This window comes from Culex pipiens, chromosome 2 (assembly GCF_016801865.2).
Source record: "Culex pipiens pallens isolate TS chromosome 2, TS_CPP_V2, whole genome shotgun sequence".
Lineage (NCBI taxonomy): Eukaryota > Metazoa > Arthropoda > Insecta > Diptera > Culicidae > Culex > Culex pipiens.
In genome coordinates this window covers 44,581,065-44,595,857 of record NC_068938.1, presented here as the reverse complement: position 1 = coordinate 44,595,857, position 14,793 = coordinate 44,581,065, and the positions used below count along the sequence as shown (strand labels likewise).

At 37.3% G+C, this 14,793-nt stretch overlaps 5 protein-coding genes across 10 annotated transcripts in view; 4 read left to right on the top strand and 1 right to left on the bottom strand.

The window, feature by feature from the left end:
- LOC120426941 (protein phosphatase 1L) overlaps positions 1–1,577 on the top strand; it is a 40,786-nt gene extending 39,209 nt beyond the window's left edge. For both annotated transcript variants that reach the window (XM_052708880.1, XM_039591762.2), the window contains 2 exons: positions 42–358; positions 422–1,577. In XM_052708880.1, the coding sequence (XP_052564840.1) occupies positions 42–358; positions 422–638 (534 nt within the window). In that variant the 3' untranslated portion in view covers positions 639–1,577. The remainder of the gene's footprint in view (positions 1–41; positions 359–421) is intronic.
- A 2,393-nt stretch (positions 1,578–3,970) lies between these two features.
- LOC120426950 (homocysteine S-methyltransferase-like) lies at positions 3,971–7,570 on the top strand. Of its 4 annotated transcripts, none has more exons than XM_039591775.2 (4): positions 3,971–4,333; positions 6,262–6,803; positions 6,868–7,175; positions 7,235–7,570. In XM_039591775.2, exons 2-4 carry the CDS (start codon positions 6,294–6,296, stop codon positions 7,389–7,391), a joined length of 975 nt encoding a protein of 324 aa, XP_039447709.1. In that variant the 5' UTR covers positions 3,971–4,333; positions 6,262–6,293; the 3' UTR covers positions 7,392–7,570. The 4 variants fall into 4 exon arrangements, with proteins under 4 accessions (XP_039447709.1, XP_039447710.1, XP_052564842.1 ...); XM_039591776.2 differs by lacking the exon at positions 3,971–4,333 and adding an exon at positions 4,374–4,481; XM_052708882.1 differs by lacking the exon at positions 3,971–4,333 and adding an exon at positions 4,500–4,612.
- Positions 7,571–8,899: 1,329 nt separating this feature from the next.
- LOC120426943 (uncharacterized) lies at positions 8,900–9,773 on the top strand. Its single transcript, XM_039591765.2, has 4 exons — positions 8,900–8,994; positions 9,065–9,103; positions 9,165–9,278; positions 9,345–9,773. Exons 1-4 carry the CDS (start codon positions 8,941–8,943, stop codon positions 9,663–9,665), a joined length of 528 nt encoding a protein of 175 aa, XP_039447699.1. The 5' UTR covers positions 8,900–8,940; the 3' UTR covers positions 9,666–9,773.
- Positions 9,774–10,731: 958 nt separating this feature from the next.
- On the bottom strand, positions 10,732–12,178 carry LOC120426944 (uncharacterized). The gene is made up of 5 exons (XM_039591766.2): positions 12,077–12,178; positions 11,977–12,018; positions 11,807–11,914; positions 11,479–11,749; positions 10,732–11,416 (listed from the first exon to the last, which is right to left on the bottom strand). Exons 1-5 carry the CDS (start codon positions 12,122–12,124, stop codon positions 11,367–11,369), a joined length of 519 nt encoding a protein of 172 aa, XP_039447700.1. The 5' UTR covers positions 12,125–12,178; the 3' UTR covers positions 10,732–11,366.
- A 564-nt stretch (positions 12,179–12,742) lies between these two features.
- Positions 12,743–13,603, top strand: LOC120426951 (general odorant-binding protein 66-like). 2 transcript variants are annotated; one of them, XM_052708574.1, is made up of 5 exons: positions 12,743–12,850; positions 12,922–12,966; positions 13,033–13,152; positions 13,218–13,485; positions 13,549–13,603. In XM_052708574.1, exons 1-5 carry the CDS (start codon positions 12,812–12,814, stop codon positions 13,599–13,601), a joined length of 525 nt encoding a protein of 174 aa, XP_052564534.1. In that variant the 5' UTR covers positions 12,743–12,811; the 3' UTR covers positions 13,602–13,603. The 2 variants fall into 2 exon arrangements, with proteins under 2 accessions (XP_052564534.1, XP_039447711.1); XM_039591777.2 differs by having other exon boundaries at positions 13,033–13,155.
- The last annotated feature ends 1,190 nt before the right edge of the window (positions 13,604–14,793 follow it).

Genomic DNA, 14,793 nt, shown 5'->3' with positions numbered 1-14,793 from the left:
CGTTCAACAATTAACCTTTTTCACCCTTTCTCTCCTTCCAGTCGAACTTCGCCGGAACGACGGCACTGATCGCGGTTATGCACCACACCAAGCTGATCGTGGCGAACGTCGGTGACTCGCGCGGCGTCATGTGTGACTTCAAAGGCAACGCCATCCCGCTGTCCTTTGACCACAAGCCGCAGCAGGTGCGCGAGCAGAAGCGTATTGCCGACGCCGGCGGGTTTATCTCGTTCAAGGGCGTCTGGCGGGTGGCCGGGATTCTGGCCACCTCGAGAGCCCTGGGCGATTACCCGCTGAAGGAGAAGAATCTTGTGATAGCCGAGCCGGACATCCTTTCGTTTGATCTGGTGGACCATCGGTAGGGGTGTTTTGTGAGGTGATGGCTTGGAAAAGTCGTTCAAAATGGTTATTTTTTTTTTAGGCCAGCATTTTTGATCTTGGCCTCGGACGGCCTCTGGGATACCTTCACCAACGAGGAAGCGGTGGCATACATCCGAGAGCGGCTAGACGAGCCCCATTTTGGCGCCAAAAGCATCACGCTACAGTCGTACAACCGAGGTTCGGTCGATAACATTACGGTGCTGGTGATTGTCTTCAAGAATGGCCGGTACGAGGTTGGATCGTCCAACGCAAACTAATCTGATCTGTATGACTAGACTAAGAATGACACTTCTTAGGGCTGCGGCCATTCTACGCTAGAGTTAGTAGCTTTGAGGAGACACTTTAGGTTAGGCACTGACTTTTCTTGACTTGACAAACGTGTGCTGTGTTTAGAAGATTTGGTCGATCTCCCTCCCTCCGTGTTTGTCCTGCTCTTTAAAATTAAGGCAAAATCAGAACCAAGCATGTGCATAATTAGAAGCTGTGCCAGAGCCAGCCATACGTTGAATGCAGTTTTCTCTTTTTGTTTTACACAATGGATAGTTTATAGTTCCCGTTAGGTTTAGTTTTAAAATCAAGAAACTTTAAAATTTAAGTTTTGCGAAACACCTCAAGATATCAAACGACGGTGCGACGCATCCAGTTGATTTTAACCCTTAACAATTTTTAAGTTTCCTTACCAAGGATGTGCAGTTTGCCGATTCCTAGAGCATGTAAACTAAACAACTAAGAGACGAATAAAAAAGAGCTTTTGGAATGCTATCACTGTGCCTCTCGTGTGGACTAGATATTCAAAAAGGAAAATGTTTTGTGAAGAGTAAATGAGCAATTCTGGTGCCAAAAAAGTGCGGATAAAGCTAAACCAATCGGATCAATCTTGCTGGCCAGAAACATAAATAACCTTCGATTTGCTCAACAAATTTTGAATGAGAATATCAAGTGTAATCAAGTTTTCACATGAAGTAGAATTAGATCACAACAGATGTAATTTCAACGGTAAAATCAGAAACAGTTTCAATGTACATTTTGAATAATAATAACTAATGCAGCTAGTTTTGCACGTCAATATAACAATTCGCGATCGAGCACTGTTTTTTTTATCAAGCAAAGAATAAACTTCACATAGTTGGAAGCTAGACTTTTTTGTAAATCAATCTCTACGAAAATTGTGAATAAAAATATTCTGTATACAATAATTGAAAGTGTGTTTTTTTATCTTTTGAAAATCTTTTGGCTTGGCAAAAAAGCATGCCATAGGTTAGATTATGAGACGCCATTGCATTTGAACATTCCAAACGTTCAAGCGGCCAGGCCTACTTCGTACAGTATACCACAGAGAGAATGCTTTGAACTGGATTGAGTTGTTTTTTGCTGACAACCCCTCATCTATGTGCAACAAATTTTTGATTGAAATTCCTTTCTCTCCGATGTGTGTTTATTCAAATTTTTATTAAATTTGGTTAAAATAAATTTGAAGTAATTTGATGACATCTCGAGCATCCCAAACCAATCACTTTTTAACTATTTTTTGCGATTGATGCCACAGAAAAACAGATATCCTTCGTTTTTCGACGCCTGTCTTTTTGCAGGGCCTTAATTTTTATCATCAAACTTCTGTATCGAGCTTAAGATATAGCTTCAATGTAGTGGCGAGCAAGGTTGAAAAAAATCACTTCGAGCGAATAACGATTGCCTAAAGAAAGGCCCTCTGAGTATGCTTTGATCTCTTCTTTCTTGACTAGGGTATACTAGGGTGGCTCGAGATGGTCGATTTTTCAGAACATGGTATTTTCGGTTGTTTTTAGTCACTTAGAATTTCATACATTTACATTACCATTTTGTATGACCAGCCCCCAAAATTGTATGAAGACTTGTATGGAAAAAACGAATTAAGCTAAATTTCTTCTATTTGCCTAGGAAATGCATGGACAAAGTTTCATCCAAATCAAAAAATTTAAAATTAAAAAATCGAAAAAGACTTGCGAAATTGTATGTAAATACTCTACATTAAAAAAAATATGAGGTGGTCAAAACAACTCCTCCTTCTCCCTTTGGTTCTACAGCAAAATTGGAGAGTAGCAGCCCAGAACCGAGTTAGATGGCAACACATCTGGGGACAGCTCATGACCCGGGGGTTGTCTGAGCAGTAAAAGTAAAGGAAGTTCTCCCTTTGGTCAAATGTTGGCTTTTTTGAGAATTAATTCAATAAAAATAATTTCAAAATTTTAAAGCCAAGCCAAGATGTCTACAAATAGATTATTTTCAAAATTTCTATTGAAAAGATCAAAAAATTTCATAAAAGATTCATTTTTTAACATTGAAAAAAGATTCCGAGATATCGTCAGCTGAAAATTACAGGATAATTAGGTAACACTTAGAAAAACTCATTTTCATCAGGTTCAGAAGATGTCTTTTTCAGTCCCCTAAAACATATAAAAAACGAAAATTAAACAAAAGATTTTGGGCATCCAACTTTTAGTGATAAAAAGTTAAATAAAAGAATTGGAAAAAAATCGTGTACCCATTTTTCCGAAAAGTCCTAATCATAACCAACAACTTTGCGGAAGACCCAAATCGATCAGGAAAATCTCAAGATACAGAATTTCATACATTTACATACCCATTTTGTATGACCAGCCCCAAAAATTGTATGGATACTTGTACGGAAAAATTAAGGATCCTAAATTGCTTGTTTGGCATAGGAGCAATTCTCTGAGCTTTCGGTCATTCGATTTTTTTTTTTGTATTTTTAATCCGGCTGAAACTTTTTTGGTGCCTTCGGTATGCCCTAAGAAGCCATTTTGCATCATTAGTATATACTATTCCATACAAATTTGGCAGCTGTCGCTACAAAAATGATATATGAGTTTTCAAAAGGGCAAAGTTGTAGGTATGGATATGGACTACACTGAAAAAAATGATACACGGTAAAATTTTTTTTGGTAAAAGCCAGTTTGACAAGTCGCAATAGTGCGATCGATAGCAAAAATTTAGTGCCAAGTCCAAGTTAGTGAGAATTGCGCAATACTGGTCGCAAGTTTTTCAGGTTCATTTTTCGATGTCAAATCGAATTTGCAATCAAAAAGTACTTAAGTGATTTTTTTATAAAGTGCACCAATTTCAAATTATAGCCATTTTTAGGTAACTTTAAAAAAATATTTTAAATTTTTTTGAATTAAGAATAACATTTCAAAAGGGCGTAATATTGAATGTCATACTTTCGATAGATATACTTTTACATTGAATTATTATCCATTTGCCTTAATCTCATTTACGAAAACGACCTTTAAAATCGTACAATATCTTTACCGAATTAATTTTCAAATAAAAATTTTATTTAAAAAACTGTTTTCAACGTTCTAACAAAACAAAAATATTTTAAATTGAAACATTTTCTTTGAAATTGCATACGATCCTTCGCACAGCTGTCCACTGCCCCAGCACTAATATATATTCACAGAAATTTGTTTAGTATTCCATCGACCACCTCACAACACTAAGGTGCACACTAGAAACACTTCGAAAGCACGTACTAACTGAGTATACTCAAACAAGAGAGAGAGAGAGGGTCACACCACCATATTGCATTGCACGTCCAACCGTCGATCCGTTCGGAAGCATCCTCACCATCGGGTTTTCGCTACCCCCCAAGGAACAAACTAAACTCGGATTGTTTGTTTGCTAATCCAACACAAGTATTACTTCATTTTAGCGCGTTATCTACTAATCTCTGTTTAGTGCCGCCCGCCCGTCCGTCAAGTTTGATAATAGTTTGAGTCTGCGGGGAAGAGTGATAAGGTGCCTTCTCTCTGTGTAATGGTGTTTTTGTTATTGCTTGGCTTGGACTAAACGAACCAAACAAATTGTATCAACGGGCAAAGTGCTGTGCGCGCGTGCTGCCTTCCCCCATCTCTGCCAGCTTTTGCATTGTATAGGACGAGGCTAGTTCGATGTAAGTATAATCTCTAATAGACCATACCGTAGTGAGTGATGTCTGTCGCGCTGAAGGAGATAGACACAGAGTGAACGTTTGTTCAACCTCGCGTCCAAGGACTACTAGTTGACTTCCAGTTGAGACAAAATTGCAGATCGTGGCTGTGGTTAGTTGTTCTGTTTTGTGATGCAAATCTAAAGAATAACAATGAGTTTACTACTCAATAGTGTTGCATTGGTTTTGAACACGTTGGCTACAAATAATACATTGTCAGAGTTTGTTGAACTTGCTTGGTGGGTATGTAAATATTTACCAATCATCTCAAAATAGCTCCAAGATGGTGCCGTTCGGTCAAGTGAATGAATTCCATTTTGTAAGGAGAAAATGTGTTGTTATTGTAGTCGCAGACTAGTTTGCTGTAGCATTTAGTTATAAATCAACTCGAAGATGGAGAATTTAACAACTTTTGTTCTACAAAACTAATCCTGATGGTTTTTTCCACATAATCCAAATTAAATTCAGCTCAGTTTTTATAATAATAATTTCAAGCATAAAGTGTTCCAAAACTGAAATACATTATTAGGGGAGAAGGGGTTAAAACGACACACGTAGAGGAAAACTTGAGCCACTTTTCTACTGGCTATCACTATGAAGTGTTAACCTGGTGGTGCTGAAAGTAAAATCATTATAACAAACTTTTCTTTTTTATTAATATTAATTATAAGAAAAAAACTTGTTTAGCTATACAAAATATGCACCGACATAACTGATGTGAATTTTGTATACAGTTAAACACTAACAAAATTTTATTCCAAATAGGTTTAAACTCATTTTACCTCTATTATATTTTAGAAAATGTATTTAAATGTGTTCAAATGTATTTTGATGGACGGTGATCAAAAACTAATGATCATTTCAGCATATCATCTTGTTCATGAGTCAAACTGGATTTTCTTGTAGGGTTTAACAAACTCCCGCCCGTGTGGATCAATTGGACCGCGCACTGGCTCACAATCCAGAGCTGGTTCGAATCCCGCGGCGGGCGCTCTAAAATTCTTTGTGTAAATATGGGTATTCGGCGCCGTCGCTCCGTGCCATACTCTAGTACACTTAGGAGCCCAGAGCGGCGAAGTCCTTGTAGTTAAAAAGGAAGACACTAGTGGTTGGTACTAGCAATGGTGGCCGACAGCTATAAAGTCAACTTCGTTTTTTTTTTTAACAAACTCTCCAAATTTTTAGAATAACTTATTACTGAACAAATTAAACGGGGGTTTACTAAAGCGATTATCTCGAAATTTGGTATTGGTCATTTCGCACTCCTGGATGTGATAAAAAATTCTGTCAGTATGCTAATGAGCTAAAGAAGTTTTAGTCTTACCTCTTGTTCAACGATTAATATTTGATTCAGCAACAAAAAATATAACCAGACAAGGTCAAGAATCCTCTCACGCAGCAACACTTGCATCATCCATTTTCCAGAGCAGTTGGTTCGAGCCCGATCCACACCCGGTGAGTTTGGCAGGTTATCAGAGGCCAATGTTTGTTTCTGAAAACAGCTACAAAGTCACTTTATCAACATACTTAAACCGGTTGTAAGCGGTAAAGAAACTCTTACAGTTTATTCAACTTATACTGGAAAGTATGGCCTTGAGAATTGGGTCAAACGTTTCAAATTATTTCGCAAATTTTCGAAATTTAAATTCAATATGAAGCAAATTTGTTGTTTTGAGCAATGGCTTGAATTGAACTTTCAAATGTCTGCATATCTCTTCTATGGAAAGCAACTAATTGCACTCTTTCTACAAAGGTTGCCACCAATTGACCCTTAGAAGTCTAACACTGCTCGCCAAAGCACAGTGTTGTTATCGCCCTTGTTCTTCATATTTCACTGATAACGTCCCGCTTCGGCTCTTTTAAACGATCATCACTCCCTGCTTTACTTTCAGTCTTTGTTTTACCGTTGACCAAGTGAGGAAGGATGACCAGCAGCCGACTGCCAGTGACGGTTTTGGACGGTGGATTCGCGACCCAGCTGTCGGTGCATGTGGGGAAACACGTCGACGGAGATCCGCTGTGGAGTGCCCGGTTCAACGCGACCAATCCGAACGCAGTGTACAAGACCCATCTGGATTTTCTGGAGGCTGGGGCTCAGTGCATCATGACCAACACATACCAGGCCAGTATCGAAGGTTACGGGGAGTATTTGGACCTTAGTGAAGCGGCCAGTATTCAGCTGATCAAATCGACGGTCAAGTTGGCCCACATGGCCCGGACGAAGCACTTGGCGGAAAGCGACATCCGGGAGATTCCGTTGGTGGTGGCCTCGATTGGACCGTACGGCGCACATCTGCATGACGGATCGGAGTACACCGGAGAGTACGCGGACTACGTTTCGGCGGACACTATTCAGAAGTGGCACCGCAGTAGAATCGACGCCTGTCTGGAGGCTGGCGTGGATGTGCTGGGGATAGAAACAATTCCGTGCAAGGTAACTGTTCCTGATATACCAGTTCGAGAATGATGGTTCAATAATCTTACTGATCCCCCCTCAGATGGAAGCCGATGCCATGCTGGAGATGATGACCGAGGACTACCCACACGTAAAGTTCTGGATCTCGTTCCAGTGCAAGGACAGTGCCCACCTTGCACGCGGAGAGAGCTTCGCCGAAACGGTTTCGTACATCTGGAACAAGGCCAAACTGCTAGGAAACGAAAATCTCATCGCGCTCGGTGTCAACTGTGTCCATCCGCAGTTTGTGACGCCTCTGTTCCGGGCTGTCAACGAGAAACGATCGTCGGTGGAACGGATCCCGCTGATTGTGTACCCCAACTCGGGAGAGGTTTACAGCGTTGAGACTGGGTAAGCTTATGATTCTTCTATTTGTTACAGCAAGTCCCCTAAAAATTACCTAATTTTAGATGGCAAGGCAAGGAGGACTGCGTCCCCCTGGAACATTACGTGCCGCAGTGGATCGATCTGGGGGCACGATTCATTGGCGGGTGCTGTCGCACCTATGCACGAGATATCAAGCGGATCAAGCAGGCTGTGACCGCACTGCAGACAGGAACTCTGTGATTGCAGAAGTAGTATGCTGTTCGTGAAATAATTTGATGAGATTTTCTTCGATATGATTGTCTGTGACAGTGAGATTTGTGTCTCTTATTTTTAGGATTCGGAAATGTGACGTTATTTTAATTGTTTTTTTTATGATTTTTTAATTCACTCAATAAATGTTTATGTCGACAAAAAGTGAACCTGTTGTATTCAATTCAATTGAGGTTTAGAAAATCTAGACAAACTGTAAATAATGGTTGACTTAAAACTTCATTATCCCGGGACGAGAATCGAAATCATGACCTCTGGGGTGGACACACAGCACGCCGCTAGTCTAAACCCATCACCTACCGGTCAGTATTCCCAGTGAGCACATTTACTCTTTTAAGGGACCTGACTTTTCCGGGCCAGGCAGGAATCGAACCCTTCCGCTTACAAAGCGAAACCCGTAACCTCACGGCCACGATAGCTTGGCAACTTTCTGTATAACTATTCAGCAATCCCTTACGAAAACAGCAGTTGTCCGATCGAAATAATTTTTTTCTGGGGGTTCCTTGGCCAAAATAATTAGACCCGTAATGATTTGATTTGAATTCGACCCATTAAGATTTGATGAAAAATAGCAGAGATACGCAAGAAGAAGCATTTTTGAATGTTTTCTAGTACTGCTGAGACTCTTGAACAATTCTTCAAAAAAGTGATATTTTGTGACATTTTGAACAAATCTAGCTTTGGGAAATGAAATCTACAGGGAACACATAAATTATGAAACATTCAAATTTCAATCAATGCAATTTTGCCAGAACCGACTTGAACAGCGAAGAAAAATTCATCTTAAGTTGTCAACTCCCTAAACAAATTCAATTCAATCAATTCAGTCCTTTTTTGTAAGTGTTCTGGTTAGATGTAAAATTGGTCTATATTTTAAATTCAAATTATCCTAAAAAAATAGTAAGAGATTTATTTTTGGTCAAACCTTATTAAGATTTTTTTGAAGAAATTTAGCATTATATTAATTTGTTTTTTAAACATAACTATTATTCACATCATCATCGATTATTTTAGTAATAATGAACATATTTTTTTCAATTTTGTCTTTTTCTAATTATCTTACTTTTCCATTTTTTTAACTGGTAGTTTAGTTAACTTAGTAAAAAATAATAAAGAAATGAAATGTTAATATTGCTCCGGGATAAAAGGAGTTAAAATATTCTATTTCAAGCTTATTTTTCTTAAAAACGATGCAAAAAGTATCACACGATGTCTTTATAAAAAAAAGTTTTTTTATGACTGAATGGCCAGAAAACACAAGCACGCCGAAATGATAAATACAGCTGAGTTTTATCTTATTTGTTTGAAATCTATAATACCCATCCGACCAACTAATAGTTTCCAGTTCAAATAATTATACGTTGTGTCCGTATCATTCAATGTAATGGAGATCATCAATGTATCATAATAACACCTTTTAGCTAAAAATGTGACCATGACTTTGGCTTTCGCGAGCAAATAAAGCCTATAAATGCAAAATTTAGCATCTACATTTTAGTTGCTCAACGCTTGTACAAAAATGCAGCACAAAAGCTCATTTTTACTTCTGTCGTGTGTTGTACTCTTGGCAAAGGTGCTTTTTAATACAAATCGCTCCAGCACAAGCTTAACCAAACTATTTTCATTGCTTTATTTTTTTTTAGGTTACTCTTGGAGAAGATTGCATCGACTACGATGAGCATGTAAGAATACAATTTTAAAGTTACATTTGAAAATTTAAACTCATGAAAAATAATTGCATAGAAAGACGAGATAGAAGGATGTTGCTCAATGCCTCCGGTTCTGCCAGGCGACAATGCCAAGGAATGTGCTGACGAGGCCAAAGAAAAGGCTTCCGATGTCCACAATCTGTATGCCGTAAGAGGACTCCAAACTGTTAAAACTTTTCAATTTCTACAAACAACTCAACTTTTTCCCAAACAGTGCTTCTTCGAGTGCTACAGCGAACGGAACGGAATCGTGAGCGGAAACTCGGTCAACCTGGACACGCTGAACGGGTTTGCGGACGCCCAGGGAGGCGCGGTCGGCGATGCCTGGAAGGCAGTGTTTGAAAAGTGTGCCGGCACGTCGGACGAGATCATCCAGAGCATCCAGGGCCACAGCCTGAAGTGCAATCCGTACGCGCTGGAGCTGAAGACGTGCTTCGTGTTCGAGATCGATCGGGTTTGCCCGGACGAGCACTTCCAGTCCAGCGAGCTGTGTGACAAGATTCGGGGAGGCACTCCGTACTGTCACCATCAGTAGGTGATGCTGGGGTTCGAACACTTGGGGCGAAATGATGAAGGACCGGTTTCTGCTAGCTTAGATTATTTTCGAATTTATTGAAATAAAGGTACTAAAATCCATGCTTAATATATATTTTTTTCTATTTTGTCATTTATTCAACACTTAAAAAAAGCATGAACAAAAATTAATTATATTTAGTGTAGACTGTAATGAAAGACGCAACTTTTGGTACTAGTAGTAGAGGTCATCGCTCAAATTTTAAAATTATCGCAGTTTTAGTGAAAAAAGTTGACTTTACCCGTTTCCGACATTTTCTTGTTTTTTGCACACGGTGCGTCAAAAAATCGTATATCGGAATCCTGTTGTTACAACTTCACCATTTTTTGTTATGTTAAGTAAAATTTCTCGAGTAATCCAATAAAATATTTTCAAACATAGGATCCTTGAAAGCAGCATTTAAAGTCTTCATACAACCTTTTCAAATGTCCGGCTAGGTTTTTGAAACTTCAAACTAAATTTTCTTATTAAGCCTATCAAATAATCAAACCAATCATTTGCGACCAAGAAATCTAAAATCAGTAAAAAAAATTTAAATGTGGTTTTTGCGAAAATCGACGAATATTGCAATTTTTTGGACCAACCTAACAGGGCGTAGATAACCCTAATAGCCAAACAAAAATTAAACGAGTCTCAAATTATTCTGTTTTTGTGAGTAATCGCTTTTAACTTATCTGAAAATACGAATTGTTGTCAAACGAACGAAGTCACTTAGTTTGACATCCCTTTTACACGGAATTTACGCACACTACCAAACGTTTGTTTTGATACTGTGCGTGAGCGCCGTGTAAAAAGTGACAGTTCGTCACTTTTCAGTTTAACTTTTTCAAACCAACGGGGTACAAACTATGTCAAACGAAAAAGTTATAAGCCACCGGGGGTTGAGTGTATTTATTCAAAAATTAACAAAAATCACCAAAATATCAAAAAATTGGCTCGAGGTTTGCTTTTCACTAAGCATAGTGGCTCTAAACATTTTTTTCTGAAAATTGTTCATATTTAACAGTTTATTCCACTTCAATTCTTTTTTTCCACTTCAATTCTACAAAGTAACAAAAAATATACTCTACTAAAACGCTCAACCAAAATACAATAAATATGTTCCAAAAGAAAATATGACCTCTCTGTGTAATTGCAGGAATGAAAAAGGTCGTTAAAATATTCATGAAATAGTATTGATCTCGGCCTTGATTGTTACTTTTTTAAACTTTTTGACATCAAATACGTTTTTTTAATAATTTGTACCTACCACCAAATCGCGTGCATTTTTTTACATAAAAATTTCGTTAATTAAACAAATGTCAATGTGCTCAATGTTAAAACTGTTCCCGAAAAAACATAGTTGATGTAATCAGTTTGTAGAATGCAATAGCTCAACCCTCTATTTATTGTCTATTTTTTTTTCACATAAAAACAGAAATTGTCAAATTTAATTACATAGAGCCGAAACATTTTGCAATGAACCCCTTTTCCATTTGAGAATTATAATTTTAAACTTTTAGATTCATTTTATAGTACGACACTAGTAATATTTCAATTTCAAATTTTTTACCGGTCAAAAAACGGGGTCTCGAATAACAGACCAGTACCTCATGAAAAGAATATAATTATTTATATCAAACACATTTTATTGAAATTTTTTTTGGTGTCGTCACTTCTCATTTACTGAGGACATTTTGGAACTCCGGCTTTGATTTTATCGCAGACATCAGCTGAAATTGAACAAATTATCTAATTATTCTGAGACCATACAAAAATACGCAAAAAATCTCACATTTCTTCCAGAAACTCTCCGGGCACTCGGCATAGATGTGCCGCATGATGCACTCCCCGACCATGAACGCAAAAGGACTGCACTTCATGCTGTGGTTGGCAGTTTCCTCAGCCAATTTGGCAGCCTGTTCAGTGCACAGTTCAATGGCGGCGATCACCACCTTCTTCATCTCCTCGTCCGGTACATTGTTGGCACTTTCCAACAGCTTGTCCTTGCTCACTGTGGTGCCCTGAATGACTCCCGTTTTGTCGCCCACGCACTCGTAGATGCACTAATTTTGTTTTGTTAATTAAAAATTAATTTCAAACTTGAAAAAAATACTTCTTACCGCGATCAATTCTTCCCCGGAAAGATCTTTGTACTTTTCGACACACTCCTCGGCAACGGACAAATCGATTGGGTTGTGCATATCACAGCACTCTGCAATTTCTTTTGCCTATTGGAAAATGCCATCTGTAACTAAAGTTAGATTCAAAATACAAATAATGTCCAAAATACCTGCGTCTTTGTATCAATGCAGTCCTCTCCATTAACCATTGCCTGAAATAAAGTGATGTATCAAAACTTTCAGTTCATCCAAAATAAAATGATCAAATACCTGAAAGGACACGGCCAGCAAAACAATGAACAAGCCAAAGAAATGCATTTTGATATTTTTTGGCAGCAATACTTTTGGGAAAGCTCCAGTCTTTCTGAGAGAAATATTTCCAACTATTCAACTTTTATATGGACGCGTTTTTCGATTTCAGCTAAGGTAAACAATAATTAAAATGTGTGAAACGATACCATCTCGTATAAATGATTGCTTTTAAAAATCATCACTGTTGCCGGAAGACAGAAAGGTGTTATCAGATTATTTTTTATGTTGTTGCAATTTTGTTTTGTTTACAAAAGAATATTGAAGATCTTTTTTTGTGGTTTAAACAAATTACACTGCTATAGTACATTTTTACTTTGATTTGATTGTGGAAAAATAATGTGACTAATTTAAATAGACTAGACTTAAAATTACCCATATTTATCTAATTCTATAGCTTTTAAAAACCACCGTGATACAGATTTTAAACTAGCACCAATTTGGTAAATTGCAGTTAACTTTTTAGGTTAAAATTCTATTTATCGCTGTTTTGAAGTATATGGTAATATATATTTTTTCAGTTTTATTTTTTCATATCAATAAAACAAAACTTTTTTTTCAGAATAATTAAATTCTCAATTAAAAATTCACAATTTGCCCTCAACAATGTGATGTGCATGAAAGCTTCAAGGCAAACCATACTCAGATTATTGGCACATTCAGAATTAAAAGCTAGCATCATTTTCCGTCTTCAATATGCTTACAACAGTTGCTCTTGGATTTCTAGTGTTAACGGTATATTTTTAAAATAAATAATTTTGTTTAGTTTTATGCGCTGATATCAAAACCCTTGAATATTTTTACAGCTTCATCAAGCCAACAGCCAGGAATGTATCGACAGGAAAAAATATGTTCGTTAAAGGTTTTATTTAATAGTTTTAAATTATTTATTTAAAAATGGTTCTTGTCTCTTTCAGGAAGCTCAAGTCAATGCTTGTTGTGACTTTCCTCAATTTTTTACTTCACCGTCAAACTACCAACGGCAAGCCTGTCAGGAGGAATTGAAAAATATGGCCTTGGATAGGGACAATCAAATTGTAGTAGGTCAAATGTTTTGAAGAACACTGCATCATTTTTAAAAATATTTTAATAAAAATTCCAGTGTGCCGTAAAATGCCAGATGGAAAAGCAAGGTATTCTAGAGAAGGACAGGGTGGACGTTAAAAAGTCGAATGAACTCACCAAACACCTGGACGAGGAAACCAGGGACGTTATGGCACGGCTCATTGAGATGTGCGTCAGGATTACCAACGAGCAACGGTCACACTTGACGAAAACCCAGTACAAGTGCAGCTTCTTTGCGTATGGTTTTTTGCTCTGCCTTACCGAAAAAATGCGCGCCAATTGTCCGGACAAGTATTGGAAGAGCGGTAAAGTATTTTGAAACAGATGGTTTTGGATGAACCTACATGAAATTACATTACATATTCCAGGAGGAATTTGCGACAAATGGGATAAACTTGGATACTGCGACGATGGGAACTAAAATTCAATAAAATTAAACTTCATGAACACAAAAATAAATTTAAATCAGAGATACCGTCAACTGGGGCGAATGGGGACTACAGTTTGAATAGGGACAGCAGTTTCACCCCAGATAACGGTACCCAGTTTCATATTATTTCCAATTTCCAAAGTTATGAAGGCGAGGTCGGAGTCAGTGCGTGGAAGGCCTAATTCACAATTTGTCCCCATTTCACACACATTACAGTGATCTAAAAGGTCTTAAATAGAAGCTAGAAATGGATTGACACCCTGTAGATGTGCTCCCTTATCCCCATGTCAAAGTTTCTTGAAATAATTAGCTTAAAAACTTTTCCAAAGACACCAACGCATTAAAAGGTCACCAGTAGAACTTTGAGTTTGTTTGACACCCTGTAGGTGTGTCACCCTGCATGTCAATAATTTTAAATTAAAGCCACATTCATGTACAATAACTTTTCTTAAGACACCATTTTGCAAGGTTTGTAAGGAAATAGGAAATATCTACCGAAGTACTGGCAGTGTAGGCCAGAAAATATTTATTTTGAAATGTCTCTCTTTAAAACTCTGTATCTTTTTCAGAAACCAGATAGAAGGCTATCCCGGGCAGACGGTAATAACTAAATTCATGCCATTTCAATAACAAATACTGTTAAAATAACTGAAAGTGTTATGGAATCTTCTTGAAAAATTCAAATTTTTGTATAAGAGTTTAATAACTGTTTATGTTATCATAACAAAATTGGTTATTGGTCTGATATTGGTTTAAAGCAACTTTGGAATAAAAATTTTTGTATTGGAGAATACCTCCAACTGTTATTGGGATGATCGGATTAGTTGTTAAAATAACAAAAAATAATAACAGAGATTTGTTCGAAGAATAACAAAAAGTGTTATTAATCTGTTATTACAAAAACAATCCAATAACAAAAAAAAACATAACGACGAATAACAAATCTTGTTATAAATAACATAAAATGTTATTGGCCTAGTATTTTCAAATATCAAAAAATGTTATTCCCACGTTATTTCCGTCTGCTCGGGTATACTTGCTTTGGGAAAGTTATGGTGGACATTCAATACTATAATTCTACGGTGTTAGTTTGTAAATTTAGTGGTAACTGAAAATTATAAAAATGAAAATGTAAAAAGAGGGATTTCCCATAAATATTTGAATCGCTTTGCGGAAAGCCAAT

Excerpts from the sequence above, each read along its gene's own strand:
- LOC120426943 (XM_039591765.2), top strand. The coding sequence starts at position 8,941 with ATGCAGCACAAAAGCTCATTTTTACTTCTGTCGTGTGTTGTACTCTTG. Across the intron at positions 8,995-9,064 it reads GTGTTGTACTCTTGGCAAAG|GTTACTCTTGGAGAAGATTG; the intron begins GTGCTTTTTAAT and ends ATTTTTTTTTAG. Across the intron at positions 9,279-9,344 it reads ATGTCCACAATCTGTATGCC|TGCTTCTTCGAGTGCTACAG; the intron begins GTAAGAGGACTC and ends TTTCCCAAACAG.
- LOC120426950 (XM_039591775.2), top strand. The coding sequence starts at position 6,294 with ATGACCAGCAGCCGACTGCCAGTGACGGTTTTGGACGGTGGATTCGCG. Across the intron at positions 6,804-6,867 it reads TAGAAACAATTCCGTGCAAG|ATGGAAGCCGATGCCATGCT; the intron begins GTAACTGTTCCT and ends ATCCCCCCTCAG. Across the intron at positions 7,176-7,234 it reads GTTTACAGCGTTGAGACTGG|ATGGCAAGGCAAGGAGGACT; the intron begins GTAAGCTTATGA and ends ACCTAATTTTAG.
- LOC120426944 (XM_039591766.2), bottom strand. The coding sequence starts at position 12,124 with ATGCATTTCTTTGGCTTGTTCATTGTTTTGCTGGCCGTGTCCTTTCAG. Across the intron at positions 11,915-11,976 it reads GCATTGATACAAAGACGCAG|GCAAAAGAAATTGCAGAGTG; the intron begins GTATTTTGGACA and ends ATTTTCCAATAG. Across the intron at positions 11,750-11,806 it reads CCGGGGAAGAATTGATCGCG|TGCATCTACGAGTGCGTGGG; the intron begins GTAAGAAGTATT and ends AAACAAAATTAG.
- LOC120426951 (XM_039591777.2), top strand. The coding sequence starts at position 12,812 with ATGCTTACAACAGTTGCTCTTGGATTTCTAGTGTTAACG. Across the intron at positions 13,156-13,217 it reads ATAGGGACAATCAAATTGTA|TGTGCCGTAAAATGCCAGAT; the intron begins GTAGGTCAAATG and ends TAAAAATTCCAG. Across the intron at positions 13,486-13,548 it reads GGACAAGTATTGGAAGAGCG|GAGGAATTTGCGACAAATGG; the intron begins GTAAAGTATTTT and ends TACATATTCCAG.